At 46.1% G+C, this 13,233-nt stretch overlaps 3 protein-coding genes and 1 long non-coding RNA gene across 4 annotated transcripts in view; all 4 read right to left on the minus strand.

Moving 5' to 3' along the window:
* The window catches only part of LOC143401644 (uncharacterized), a 742,139-nt gene that overhangs the window by 260,229 nt on the left and 468,677 nt on the right, over window positions 1-13,233 (minus strand). The window lies entirely within an intron of this gene.
* Window positions 1,352-4,641, minus strand: LOC143401666 (uncharacterized). The gene is made up of 3 exons (XR_013091689.2): window positions 4,285-4,641; window positions 4,001-4,113; window positions 1,352-2,224 (listed from the first exon to the last, which is right to left on the minus strand). It is a non-coding gene; the product is annotated as an uncharacterized LOC143401666 (long non-coding RNA).
* On the minus strand, window positions 6,753-7,735 carry LOC143401654 (histone H3.1). The gene has a single exon (XM_076859320.2). It carries the CDS (start codon window positions 7,733-7,735, stop codon window positions 7,325-7,327), a length of 411 nt encoding a protein of 136 aa, XP_076715435.1. The 3' UTR covers window positions 6,753-7,324.
* Window positions 8,772-9,164, minus strand: LOC143401655 (histone H2A type 1). The gene has a single exon (XM_076859321.2). The coding sequence runs from the start codon at window positions 9,162-9,164 to the stop codon at window positions 8,772-8,774; it is 393 nt and encodes a 130-aa protein (XP_076715436.1).

Genomic DNA, 13,233 nt, shown 5'->3' on the forward strand with positions numbered 1-13,233 from the left:
TGGTCACTGAGAGTCCACCTTGAGGCAGCCCTCCTTTCTTTCCTGGCACAGAGAGGGAGACAGCATCACAAATGGAGACTTCCAGGTTAGATGTGAATTCCCCTTACAAAAGAGCCCTTTGCTCTCAGAACTTCTCCCATGTCTACAGTTTCTCAAAACCATCTGCTTAAAATGATCCTTATGCCAAAGAGGCATATTTTGGGTGACACATTATGGTGTCCTTCTGCACGTAGCCAATGGTGGTCATTAGGCTCCCCTCTAGACTTCCCTCAGTTTTGCTGGTTTTCATGCATTTCAGGCCAATATTTAGCTCTTACTCTCTTCCTCACCTCTTGCTAACATCTCCCAACCGGGATGTCGCGAGAACAGAATCCAAGGTAAAGATGATGTAGCCCTCTGCTACCATGCCGACTCTCCTTTCTGGCTTCAGGCTAGGGACAGGAGTTTTCAAAGACAGGCACTCTCCATGTGGCGTTCTCTAAAAGCCACACAGGTCGGACTCCTTCTGTGGTCATCAGCCTACTTGGGACTAGAGCTAGGCCCAAATCAACTCTGAGTGATGGGACTAGAGCTAGGCCATCCCATTCAGTTCCCAGCACTCCTGTCCCCAGGTGTGAACTGGTGCCTGTAGTAAGGGGGACTTAGTCTTGAGTTCAGCTTTTGCTTTTGCCATTTACTTCTAATCTTACCTTAGACAAAAGAAGGTATTTTTTTAGTATTCCTACACTCTTATTTTACTTATCCCCTTAAATTCTCCCTGCCTTCCTATTATCATGAATATGACTTCCCGGATCTGTAGGCTTCCTTGGGGCACAGGCCTGGCATGGGAGAGATGGCTAGGTGGTTCTCCAACCCATCTTGTACAAAGTCATGGCCAAGGGCCACCTGAGCACATGGGTCTCTCCACTTCCTACCAAGGCACTGTTACATTTGGTGCTTTGGATGGAATGTTCCTGTCGTGCCAAAATTCATATGTTGAAGCCCAATCCCCCAAGTGATGGTGCCGAGAGCCAGGGCCTCAGGAGGAGATCAGTCACAAGCTCAAGGATTTCACAATGGGATCAGGGCTTTAATAGTGGAGGTCCCAGAGCTCTGCCTGCCCCTTCTGCAGTCTTAGGACACAGCTTGAGGTTCACTGTTCAGTGAACAAGGAAATGGATCATACTGGACTGCTTGGCCTAGAACAGAGGGCAGTATCTTGTTCGTAAGCAACAAACAGGTGGCTCTAGAACCTTTTGCTGTAACAGTGCTAGGGGACTCAGACACTAGCTTTCTTATTTTGCCAGTCTGATGGTCATTGATGTTTTCATTTGAATGTCTCTGAATACAAGTGAAGTCCGAAATTTTTTTCTCCATTAAAAATCTGAAGATTTTTCTTCAATTTAAATTAAAACACTCAAAGCATATTTTCTTATATAGAACTATTGCTTGTAACCCCTCTTTCAGGCTACTTATATAAATGAAAATTTTAGTACAGCTTCTCTCATTTTCCATTTCAGAAAGTACAGCATTTTAAATGTATTCAAGATTTTTTATTATTATTATCAGCAGGGATACCTAAATAAATGCAGTTTTTACATTTTACAGCCTCTTTCCTGATGAGAGCCTATAAAGAGACAGAAGCAAGCAAGGTGCAAGGGCGAAGTAAAAAGGGCACTACTCATCTGAGCGGCCAGCTTTATTTATAAAGGAACTTTCTAAGTTCCTTTATTCCCAGAAGCTGAGTGTCTGAGACCTAGATGGAGGCTAAGACCCTAGCACAGAGCCTCCTCACAAAGGGGAGCAGCTAGGCATTGAGCATGTATTAGTTATCTTACTAGTTTCAGGGAGAAACTGTAGAATATTCCAAGTGTGGATAACAGGGTGCCCGTTACCCTCTGGGAGTTTGCTCACCGGAGGAATGCTCCCTTGTAGGTTTCCATGGCCAACATCCTTATAAGAGCCCTGCCAGTGGAGAGTGCATCTGGCAGCAGCTCCCGTTATGAAGTGGAAACCTCCCTGAGCTTGGATTAGAGTGTATGGTTGTAACTCTGCTTGTTCTCCTGTTGAGTGCCTTTCAGGACCTCGGCACTTCTGGGGAGCATCAGCAGCCCCTGTGAGCATTAGTTTTCAACTGATGTTTCCAACGTCGTTTCTGCCTCCTAGATTGATGCTTCATGTATTCCATGTAGTGTCCAGAATTTGAAGAGAAGTGTCGGGGAGTCTGCCTTGTGGAAAACAAAAGCTAACAGATTGCCAAAGAAATAAGATTAGCTATTTGCCTATTAGATTAGCCATAAAATTGACTTGTTTATGTGTTAGTCATTGAATTAGATAGCTTCCTAAGTCTTAACCAGTGACAAGAGTTAAACCCCAGTTTAGTCTCATCAGAGGACTTCGGTTTGTTTCTCCAGCTCTCCTAACCAAAATCCAGAGAGAAACTAAGTGTTCTCTGGGGTACTGATCAAGGCACTGTCTCATATCACCTCATTTAACCTCTAAAACATTTCTTAAAGAAAGGGAAAGACTTGTTTTGTAGAAAAAAGGAGAATAATGATTTGCAATGGCTTATTTAACAAGTAGTAGGACCACTAGAGATGGTACCTCTGACAGGTAGTTCAGGAAAATGGCATTCAAATAATGAAATCAACTGTGAGTGATGGATTCAGAGCATGCTATCCCAGGATTTGGGGTATTTAAAGTTGCAGGAACTTGAGTAATAGCACATGCAAGAAGGATTTCTGACCTTCCCTTGAAGTCTTAAGTCCAGAGGAAAGAAATGCCCTTATGTTCAATGACAGAGAGCCACAGGACTCCCTCTGGTGAGCTGGCCTTGGTAACTACCCCCCCACCCCCAGCATGCAACATTCCAGTTTAATTGCTTTGGAACAAATGCAACAGGTTCATCTCATGCTTTGCTTCGCTGTTCTGCCTCTGAGGCTTATTTTAAAACTGATATAACCTTCCCCCACCTCTTTTCCCTCTTCCCCTCCCTAACCTTGGGGAATCAAGATCACTTTTCTTCCCATCCTCGGCCAGGTTACCTGTCCTTGAGCTTATGTACCACAGGAATGAAGTAATTTAAACTTCAGGGATGGCCCCAGGTCTAAGAAATGCTACATGTGAATTATGACCCATGACAAAAAACAGCTTGGAATGTAGCCTTTGAATTCCCCTCTTTAAAAGTCCTGTTTCCCCTGACAGGCAGAATCACAGCCTCTGGGGTACAAGTCCCCTGTATTTCTCCTTTGCTAGCAAAGCAATAAGACTTCTTTTTTTCTTTTCCTTACAATTGTGTCCTCATTATTGGATTGGCATGAGGACTTATATTTTTTTGGTAGTACTCATTGCCTTAACAAGACTGTTCATACAAAATTTACATTTAATACATTTGCATGCTTTTCTCTCATTAATCTTTTGTTATAGAAGCTCTGGCCTATGGATTTAAGTAGAAGGAAGATATTTCTCCTCCCCTGCATTGGCATAAATTTGTGTGGGATGTAAAAAAAGGAGAACAATGATTTCTAATGGCTTATTTAACAAGTAGTAGGACCACTAGAGATGGTACCTCTGACACACAGAAATTTTCCAAAAACTGGAGGGTGCAGCCACAATGCCTGGGCCCACCTGCACCAAGAACATTTTCTGTGCCAAGTCCCCCCTACCCCTGCCCTACATGAATGAGCTACACCCTAACTGTGTGCCTACCTCACAATGTTCCTTTAATAGTCAGATGTGATAGTAAATGTGGGAAAGCTTGAAAGAGAAGGGCATGAAACAATTGTTAGCACTAACAGGGCAAGATCAGAGAGGCTTCCTGCCCATGCAGTCTCTTAACGGAGTTCATTCTTAGCCAGTTTCCTTGGAAATAGCAAATTAAACAAAATAGAATACTGGTTTATAAGTCAATATGTGTTCACAGGGACATTGATTTCTTGGAGTCTTACTCATTTCTAAGTGAACTGAAAGACATAAAGTAAGATTTCTTTCTCCTTCAAAGCTGTTAGCCAGAGGTGCTTACCTGCACAGCTGCTCTGCCTGAGAGGCCACAGCTTTCCTCCTCCTTCTGAATTCTTAGTGAACTAGGCTGGTTTTCAGCCTCTGGATAGCAACACAAATAAATCTTGCAGATACCTGGGAAGGAAAGGAGAGGTCCGGTGGATCAGACTTCTGGGGCACTCATCCCACCTGGGCTACTTGATTCTTTAGGATGACTCCTGACTCTCCTGTCTCATCAGTTACTCACTGTGAAACAAATTACTAAAAAATGTAGCAGCTTAATACAGCAAGTTTACTCTCTCTCACCTTCTGAAGATGAGGTACACAGTGGTTTAGCTGTGTGGGGTCTAGCATCTCAGGAAGTGCAGGTATCTCAGGAAGTGCAGAGTCCACTTGTTGCAGGGGCTATAGTCATCGGAGGCTTGACAGGGGCCAGAACTGGCTCCCTTCCTGGCTATGATTCTTTGCTGACTGTTGAAGGCCTCACTTTCGTACTAGGCAGGCCTCTCCAAGGGGTTGCTGGAGGGTTCTTCCACATGGCCCCTGGGTTCCAGAGCATCTAGACTTAGCCAGTAGGAAGTACAGTGCTTGTCATGACCTAGTCTTTAAGCGGCGGGACTTTTTTTTTCTTAGAAGCTCATCTCTAAATTCAGGATACATGCAGGGGACTGGAATTAGGCTCCAGTTTTTGAAGGAAGGAGCATCAAATGAAACCATAATTTCTAAGTTCACACTTAAGTGTGCATTCCATTTGAAACAGCAGACCTCAGAAGACTCTAAAATCCCAGCCAGTGTTCTTGAAATAGAGCAGGAAGACCTTTGCATGGGCCTGTGTGTCTGTCTTTTCCATTGAAGGAAATCAGGACTTCTGCCCTGGCTATTGATATCTTTTCCAAAATGGAATCTTCTGTTTTCCTAAAGCCTTTGGAGGGCTGAGTTGGAGCAATCTGTGCCTGAGTGATAGCAAATTAGCAATCCATCCTAGAAATAAAGCATTGAGCAAAAACAACAAACCTTTGGTCTATGACTTGCATCTTCTACAGGGGAAAAAAAACAGCAAAATGTAACTGTTACCACTTAGCTTCACAGATGTTAGGCAGCACTTTGTCTCCTGGTTTAGGACTTCACGCACATCAGTCATGCAAGGGTCCAAGTCTTTAGAACCTTTCAGTTGCCCCAGGTGGGACAGGTCTGTACCAGGTGGTATCCACTCTGGTTTCTGCCTGGTAAATCACTAGTGTAGCATCAGGTGATTGGCCTACAGTTAAGATGGCCTAATGCCCCTGAATTGCCCCTCAGGCAAATGGCTGCACTACTAAGCTCCTGCAAATAAGACCAAAGGCTAAGGCGCTAACTTTACAACATCACAATCTTAGCATGGGAATGCACATTTCAGAGCTTTATCCTATGAGGTTATCAGATGAGTCACTGCCAGACAAAATGTCAGTTCTCATGGGAACCAGAATGTTCATTTGAACACGACCATGTCCTTCTTTCTGGTAACAGTGGTTCAGCTGGCTCAGCTGAATTCAGGTTTGGTTCTTTCAGGTCAGGAGTGACACTTTAACAATCATAGTACTGGGTAAGAGAACATGAGACCCACCTGTTAGGTAGCTAGTTCAGCCCTGAATGGAAGAGCAGGAAAGGAGTGAAAACAACAGGGAGACTTATCTGACAGATAAGCACCTGGAAGATGGGGCCTGATATGTCAAACCTCCCTCTCCCATAGTCACATCTGAGGCAGGAGGATTTCTAGTCCAAGACCAGTCTCAGCAAATTATCAGAGCCCTAAGCAACTTAGTGACACTCTGTCTCAAACTGTAAACTAAAAAAGGGCTGTAGCTCAGTGCTAAAGTGCCCTTGGTTTCAATCCCCAGTACCAAATGAACAAACAAAAAAAGCTAGTTTCAAGATCAAGTTGAAGTGGCACCCCGTTTCTCCACAGAAAAGCCCTCTTCACCATGGCTGATTTGGAGACTGTCAACAAGAGTCTCTGCAAGAGTCCAATGTAGATAAACTTCCTATTTTCATGTCACCCTGTTTACTAGGACAGATATCAGCACTCCAGGTGCTGGACACTCCCTTACTAGTTTTTCACAAACATATCCAGTATAGTACTTTGAAGAAATGTGCAAACAAGGCCTCTGAGCTTCACAGAGATGTTTACATTTTTAAGATAAGTTACAATTGGGCTCCATGGTGACAGTTGGCAGGGGGAGGAAAGAGAGGGGAGAAGAAGCTCTCCCCTTCTCAGGTGTTGTCCTTGAAGGGTTAACTTGCCCAGAACAGTGAAAGAAAAAGCTGCATTTATGTGAACTTCTGCAGACTGTGAACTTCTGAGCCCCTCCCCTTACACGCTGCCTATAAAATTCTAAAACTCCCTGAACTTGGGGTTCAGGGGATTGATTGATTACAGCAAAGGCTGTACCCTCTGAACCTGGCTGCAGCCAAATAAAACTGTTTCCTGCTATCTTCGGTGCCTTGCCTCCTTTGTCCCTACAACAAAGTCACAGCCTCCCAGGTAGCCTGTACCCTCCCTTATCACAGAAACCTGTCACAAACCCCTGTCACCCTGGCAATCAGAACTTCAGGACCCTCACACAGAAAGTTTGATGGTAGCTATGCAAAGGGTAGTAAATCAGTAATAAACTGATTACTCTTTAGTCTCGTGCCTGTTACTAAGGTACGTAAAACTTCCTCACTTCATCTCATGAATCCGGGTGGGATGGGTAGGACATTTGGGGGTGCCTGTTTCCTGAAAGGTGCCATCCCTTAACATACCTAACAATTTCACCCCCTGGGAACCTGTAGGGACAGTTGTCCGCCACCCGACTATGTAGCACTCACACCCCGTAAGATGACCTATTGGCAGGCAAACTCTACCTTGGTGGAGGAAGCAATCATCCTTTGAAAGGACTCCTCAGCGGAGCGCGGTAGTGCACGCCTGTAACGCCACTGACTCCTGAAGCTGTGGCCCCGAGTAGCCTAGTTCAGGGCTAGCCTCAGCGTTTCAGCGAGACCCTAAGCAACTTAGTGATGGCTGGGGGTGTCTCAGCTCAATCTCCAATAGCTCCCCAAACAAAAGAAACCCACTTCCCACAGTTGCCTACGCACTACACGACCTGGCTCAAGAGCCAATTTTAAGTTCCAGTAACCTTACGCCCTTCCGATCAAGGTTCACTGGTTTTCGTGAGGAAAAATACCTTGTGGTGCCGAGGATCTTCTCACGTGAGGTACGAGAAAAAGAAAAAGGACCAAGCCTATGTCAATGTGGGGCAGCACTATCACTGAGAACTTTGGTGGCTCTGAAAAGAGCCTTTGGGGAGGTGGATAGGGAGTCTTGAGCTCATGCTCTTTCCCCGCGGATGCGGCGCGCCAGCTGGATGTCCTTGGGCATGATGGTGACGCGCTTGGCGTGGATGGCGCACAGGTTGGTGTCCTCGAACAGCCCCACCAGGTAGGCCTCGCAGGCCTCCTGCAGCGCCATGACGGCCGAGCTCTGGAAGCGCAGGTCGGTCTTGAAGTCCTGCGCGATCTCGCGCACCAGGCGTTGGAACGGCAGCTTGCGGATCAGCAGCTCGGTGGACTTCTGGTAGCGGCGGATCTCGCGCAGCGCCACGGTGCCCGGCCGGTAGCGGTGAGGCTTCTTGACGCCGCCGGTGGCCGGGGCGCTCTTGCGGGCCGCCTTGGTGGCCAGCTGCTTCCGCGGGGCCTTGCCGCCGGTGGACTTACGGGCTGTCTGCTTGGTACGAGCCATGGGAAATCACCAGAACCCTCGGAAAAAGGAACTGAGATGTTGCTGCAAAGACCTGAATTTATACTGACGATCTCATCCTGATTGGTCAGAGCTGTTGCAGCTGTAACTTGATTGGCTTCTAACTCAATCTTTGTTTCTTACCCCCTCCTCTGAGCCGTTTTCCTCTGAGTCATTTTTCTCTTCTGAGAGAATTTTTGTTATTTTGTTTATGGTTTCAAGCAAATAAGATCTAATGAAAATAGAATCGGAACTGGAATTCGTGGGAGTCAGTCTAAACTGTTCTTAAACCAAAGCATTTTTGAAGCTTTGTTTCCTATTTCTGATAAATTGAAAAAGTTACGAGTAGAATGATTCAATCGTTAGTATATAAAAGTGTTTCATAACTACTTTTAACGATTGTACCAAAGCCCGGAAAAAAAAAAAGGAAAAAAAAAAGTTTGAAAATAGATTGGCACAGTGGCTCCTGGAACATGAAAACTTGTTTGTTTTGCCTGGTGTGGGGAAGTAGTGGTTGGGGCGCGTGGGGCGAAGGGTTAGAAATGTGCTCGACTATGATACCAAGAGTATCTGACATAACTGAGGGTGATGCAGTCAAATGGTTGCTTGCTATCCGCGGAGTGATGTTTGCATTGATGTATACTAAGGTCTTTTACAGTAAATATAAGCAGACCTGAAAAGGCCGTTTGTTAGGAAGGAATTCTAGTTGGCTATGAGACCATCAAGCTCTCCTATAAAAAAAAAAAATCCTGAAAAATAAGTGGTCACCTTAACATTACACTCACTGCGGCAAATCACAAAAATGTTTATATAACGACCCGGAAATATTTAGAGGAAGGGGACGATATAGAATGGGAGGGGGGTTCTATTCAAAGTCAATCTTCAAAGCACCATTCTTGATCTTACTACTTCAATATGCTTAAAACACAACCGGACACCTCTGACACATTCAGAGAATAAAGTGCTGAGTTCTTCCTCAGAAACGGTGGGTGGCTCTGAAAAGAGCCTTTGGTTTTAGGAAGATTAGGTTATAGGAACTTCACTTTCCCTTGGCCTTGTGGTGACTCTCGGTCTTCTTGGGCAGCAGCACGGCCTGGATGTTGGGCAGGACACCGCCCTGCGCGATGGTGACTTTGCCCAGCAGCTTGTTGAGCTCCTCGTCGTTGCGGATGGCCAGCTGCAGGTGGCGCGGGATGATGCGCGTCTTCTTGTTGTCGCGGGCCGCGTTGCCAGCCAGCTCCAGGATCTCGGCCGTCAGGTACTCCAGCACCGCCGCCAGGTAGACGGGCGCGCCGGCCCCGACCCGCTCGGCATAGTTGCCCTTGCGCAGAAGGCGGTGGACTCTGCCCACGGGGAACTGCAGGCCGGCGCGGGAGGAGCGCGTCTTGGCCTTGGCGCGAGCCTTGCCGCCCTGCTTGCCGCGTCCAGACATGACGTGTGCGCTGAAACTACACCAAAAACGTGCGTAAAAAGAACAAAAAACCCCACACACTTTATAGCCACTTTGGGCGCGAAAAAGAAGCTGAGCCATTGGCTGAAGTTGTAAGTCCATTTTAAATATTGTAAATGCGATTTCTAAAACAGGCATTTTGATTGGGCAATACTGAGCCATGAGCTCCATATATCCTCCAATCACAAGTTGAGCTCTAAATAAAGAGGACCGAACCCGTCTTAGTGGTTCTCTTTTGGGTACTTAAGGCTTCCTGTACCCGAGCCAGTGGAGTCCGCCTCGGTCCCCACGAGGGCTCCAAGGAGGTGCGGAGCAAGGCGCCGAAGTAGGATGGAAAGAGTCGCGCACGAGTTCTGGGAGATGCAGACCCGGTGCGCCTGCCGCTGCCCAAGTACACCACCGCCGCGTGGGCTCGCCGACGGCTGCCTGTGCCACAAAGGTCCTCCTCAGAGCCAGCCACGCTTCCACGGAAAGTAGCGGATCCATGTCTATTGCTAGTTCCCTTCAGGGAAGCTGGAAGGGACCCGCAGGGGCGGCAGAACGTGGACAGCGCTGCCACCTTAGGCTCTCTGAGGCAGTGTCAGGTCAGTTTGTGTTCCCTTTCGCGTTCGGGAAAAGTATTGTAGTTCTTTTCTGCCACAATAGCCAAAATTCGCTTTTGGCAACGTAATTAATTCACTGAACTCCCGTAAGTAGCAGTACTTGGAAAACCCCGCCAGGGGTTGCAAGTTGTCCCGGGGTCGTGCTTCTCAAAGAAGTTATTTCGGGGGCTGGGATTGTGGCTCAGAGGTAGAGTGCTCTCCTAGCAAGCAGGAGGCACTGGGTTTGATCCTCAGCACCACGTAAATGTAGAATAAAGATTTTGTGTCCACCTAAAACTTAAGAATGATTTTTTTTTTTTTTTTTTTTTTTTTTTTTAAGGAGTTACTTGGAAGGTAAAATTGAGAATTGTTATTTGCGCCCGTTTCGCATAACCTCTGCAGTGCTGCACACAGGCGAGCTGAGATCTGCATCCAAGCGCCTCAGGCCAGGGAAGCTCCTTCAGGTTAAAATGTTGAGCAAGGAACCCAGCAACGTGGAGAAGCCACTTTCTTAGAATCTTTAATCAGGAGATATGCATTTGCTGGTTCAGAGAGGTAGCTATCAGGCTGGGATTTGAGAGTCCAAGAGAACCTAGTGCATAAAGAACAGGGATCCAGCAAAGCCACAGAGGTAGGCAGAGAGCTAGACGCCATGGCTCGCTAGGAGTATTCTGGAGACTTTCAATGCTTGATGTAAAATTCCTCAATCTCTCCCTCCCCCGTATCCCAATGGTGCTTAAATTCTCCTTTCTGGCATTTCATAGTATTAATACCCTCTGCCACCGGGTTATCCTCTCTGCCATAGAACACTTGTATTGTAAATCCGTGTTCTACCCTCCCAGGATCTCACCAGGGACTCCAAAACCACCATTTGTCTTTTTTCTCTGTGGCTCTGTCTTCGCTTTCCTTGAAGCTATGGGTTGCGTTCTCTGTCTTGTCACAGGCCACAAAGAGCCCCAGAGTCATACTAATAGGCCAGCGGATCTTGAAAAATGCACGGATTTATGGTTTACTTTTCTAAAACAGGGTTTCCTCCCTCAGTTCTGCGCAGTCATTCAGGCTGGACGCACTGGGACTGGGGACAGTCCTCAGAAGAGCTGCCTTCCTGGTGTTCCTGAATATGTAGGCCTCACAATTGTCACCTCCCTTCATTCTTTGCTTCTGTTCCATGTCTTTGAGGAATGAACCTCCGGGAGCCGGCGGGAGAAGACTTACTGCCCTCTTCTGCCGTCGTGTGGTAGAAGACTAGCACACGCCCAAGGCGCTGTTCTAAGGGGACTGAGACCATCTCTCTGTGCCGCAGTCTGCACGTTAGAGGAAGGTTTCCACTGAAGGTTTTAACTGAAGGATTGAAGTTTAAGCGTGGGCTAGGAGAGGCGAATGGGGAGGGCAGGGGAGTGGAGGGAGAGAGGGGACATACTGTGGTATGATCAAACTGTCCAAAACAAAAACAAACAAAATTGTATCCCAAAATAAATGAAAATAATAGGATTATGCTTTCTAGTTCTGGCCCTCAAAATAACAAATACCTAAATATTTCCTATAAACCTAAACACTGACAGAAAACAATGATCTTCCTGAGTTTTGTGAGGCTGCTGTTGGAAGGTTTGTCATGACTTGAAGTTTAGATGTGAAGTGTCACCCAAAAGCTCGTGTGAGAGAATGCAAGGAAGTTTAGAGGTGAAATGAATGGTACATGAGTGTCTTAACTGAATCAGAGGATTAATCCTCTGATTTGGATCAACTGGGTGGTAATTGTAGGCAGGTGGGGTGTGGCTGGAGGGGATAAGTCAACAGGGGCATTTTTTAAAAAAATTTTTTATTTTGGGAGTGTTATGCTCCAATTCGGGACCCCCAAAAGACCACCAGAGACCAAGATTGGTGTAAGCAGCAAAGAGGCGTTTATTGCGAGCTAGCTGGGTTGTCCTCTGCGCACACACACACAGCAACTGGTGACGCTGAGAGGCCAGGGTTTGCAGCAATTTTATACATTCTTTGGGGAAGGCAGGGACTTCACATACATCATAGCATCTCTTAGTATATCATCACACACCGCAGGAAAGATCATGAAACAACTCTAAAACATGATCAGCACATTCACTGGTGGGAACAAGTTGGGTGATTGGTTACTACAAGAGGGAGATTTGTTTGAACTGATTGGTTTAAGCCAAGAGGGGTGTACATGCTGAACTACATGGTATCCCAACACATTATCAACCACCATAAAGTACTGGGAGGGTCATCTGGTATTTCCTGTCTCATGCTGATTGGTGGCTGCTAGGGTGTTGCTATGGGTCCCCACCTAGCCTGACTGAGTCAGGGACACCTGGGGCAGCAGGTCTCTCCTGTTATTTGTAGATAAACCACTTAGCAGGGTGGGAATGTGCCTAGGAGTGCTCTGTGGGTCTTTCCAAGGTCACCTCCCTTCCTTGGACCGCTCTGAGGTAGAGGCTGGTTTTTCAGGGGGGTGTAATATTTTGTCCTTGGTAAGCTGAGCTATATTTCTGCTTCCTGGTGCCATGTCCTGAACTTCTTTCCTTCTCTACACTCCTCTGCCTTGATGACCTGCCTCACCTCTAGGCTCAGTGAGATGGGGTTGGCTGTCTATGAACTGAGACCTCTGAAACCATGAGTCCCAAATAAACTTTTTCTTCTATAAAATCATTCTTTTTGGTCACAGAGGCAAAAACAAAACAAACAAGCAAAAAAACCACCTAGGCTAAAACATCTAGGGGCAGATGATTGTGTGACCAAGCTGAAGTTTTTCCACGGTGACCTGGCCAATGTAAACTTGGAAACCTCATTGATAGGCACATTTTCTTTTCCTTTTTCTCAGTTAAACATGGTTGTTCTTATGTTCTGTCTGCTCTCTTGCCTTCTTTGCAGGTAGACTTTCTTTTTCAAATGTTTGTTAGTCCTCCTTTGACAGCTTCTGCTGCCTCACTGTGTCCAAACATCCTGTTAAAACTCCTGTGTTAATTAGCAAGGTTGACAACACTGTGCCACAAGCTGGGTGGCTTGAATGGCAGTTATTTTCTTGCAGCTCAAGAGGATGGAATTTCAAGATCCGGGTGTGGGTGGATTCAGCTTCCTCTGAGGCCTCTCCCTGGCTTGCACAAGGCTCCCTCTGGTTGTGCTCTCTTGGACTTTTCTCTGCACATTTTCATTTGTGTCACAGAGAAGTGTTTTAAAATTCAAGACAGATGGCAATTGTATTGCCATACCTCCATATTTAGGCCAGACTGAAAATGGACAGATAAACATCAATGATACAGTTGCCCTAAGAAAGTGGATATAGGACTGGGGATGGAATGGAACAGTACTTACATATTATGAATGGTTGTTTTTCTTCATTAAAGTATAAAATAGATTTGTAGTCAATATCATGATATTAAATAATAGATTAATTCTGTGTGGTCCTTTTTGTATTCCATAGTTTTTTAAAAAGTAAAAGACAGTGAAGGATAACG

The sequence above is a fragment of the Callospermophilus lateralis genome, chromosome 6, assembly GCF_048772815.1.
Source record: "Callospermophilus lateralis isolate mCalLat2 chromosome 6, mCalLat2.hap1, whole genome shotgun sequence".
Taxonomy (NCBI): domain Eukaryota; kingdom Metazoa; phylum Chordata; class Mammalia; order Rodentia; family Sciuridae; genus Callospermophilus; species Callospermophilus lateralis.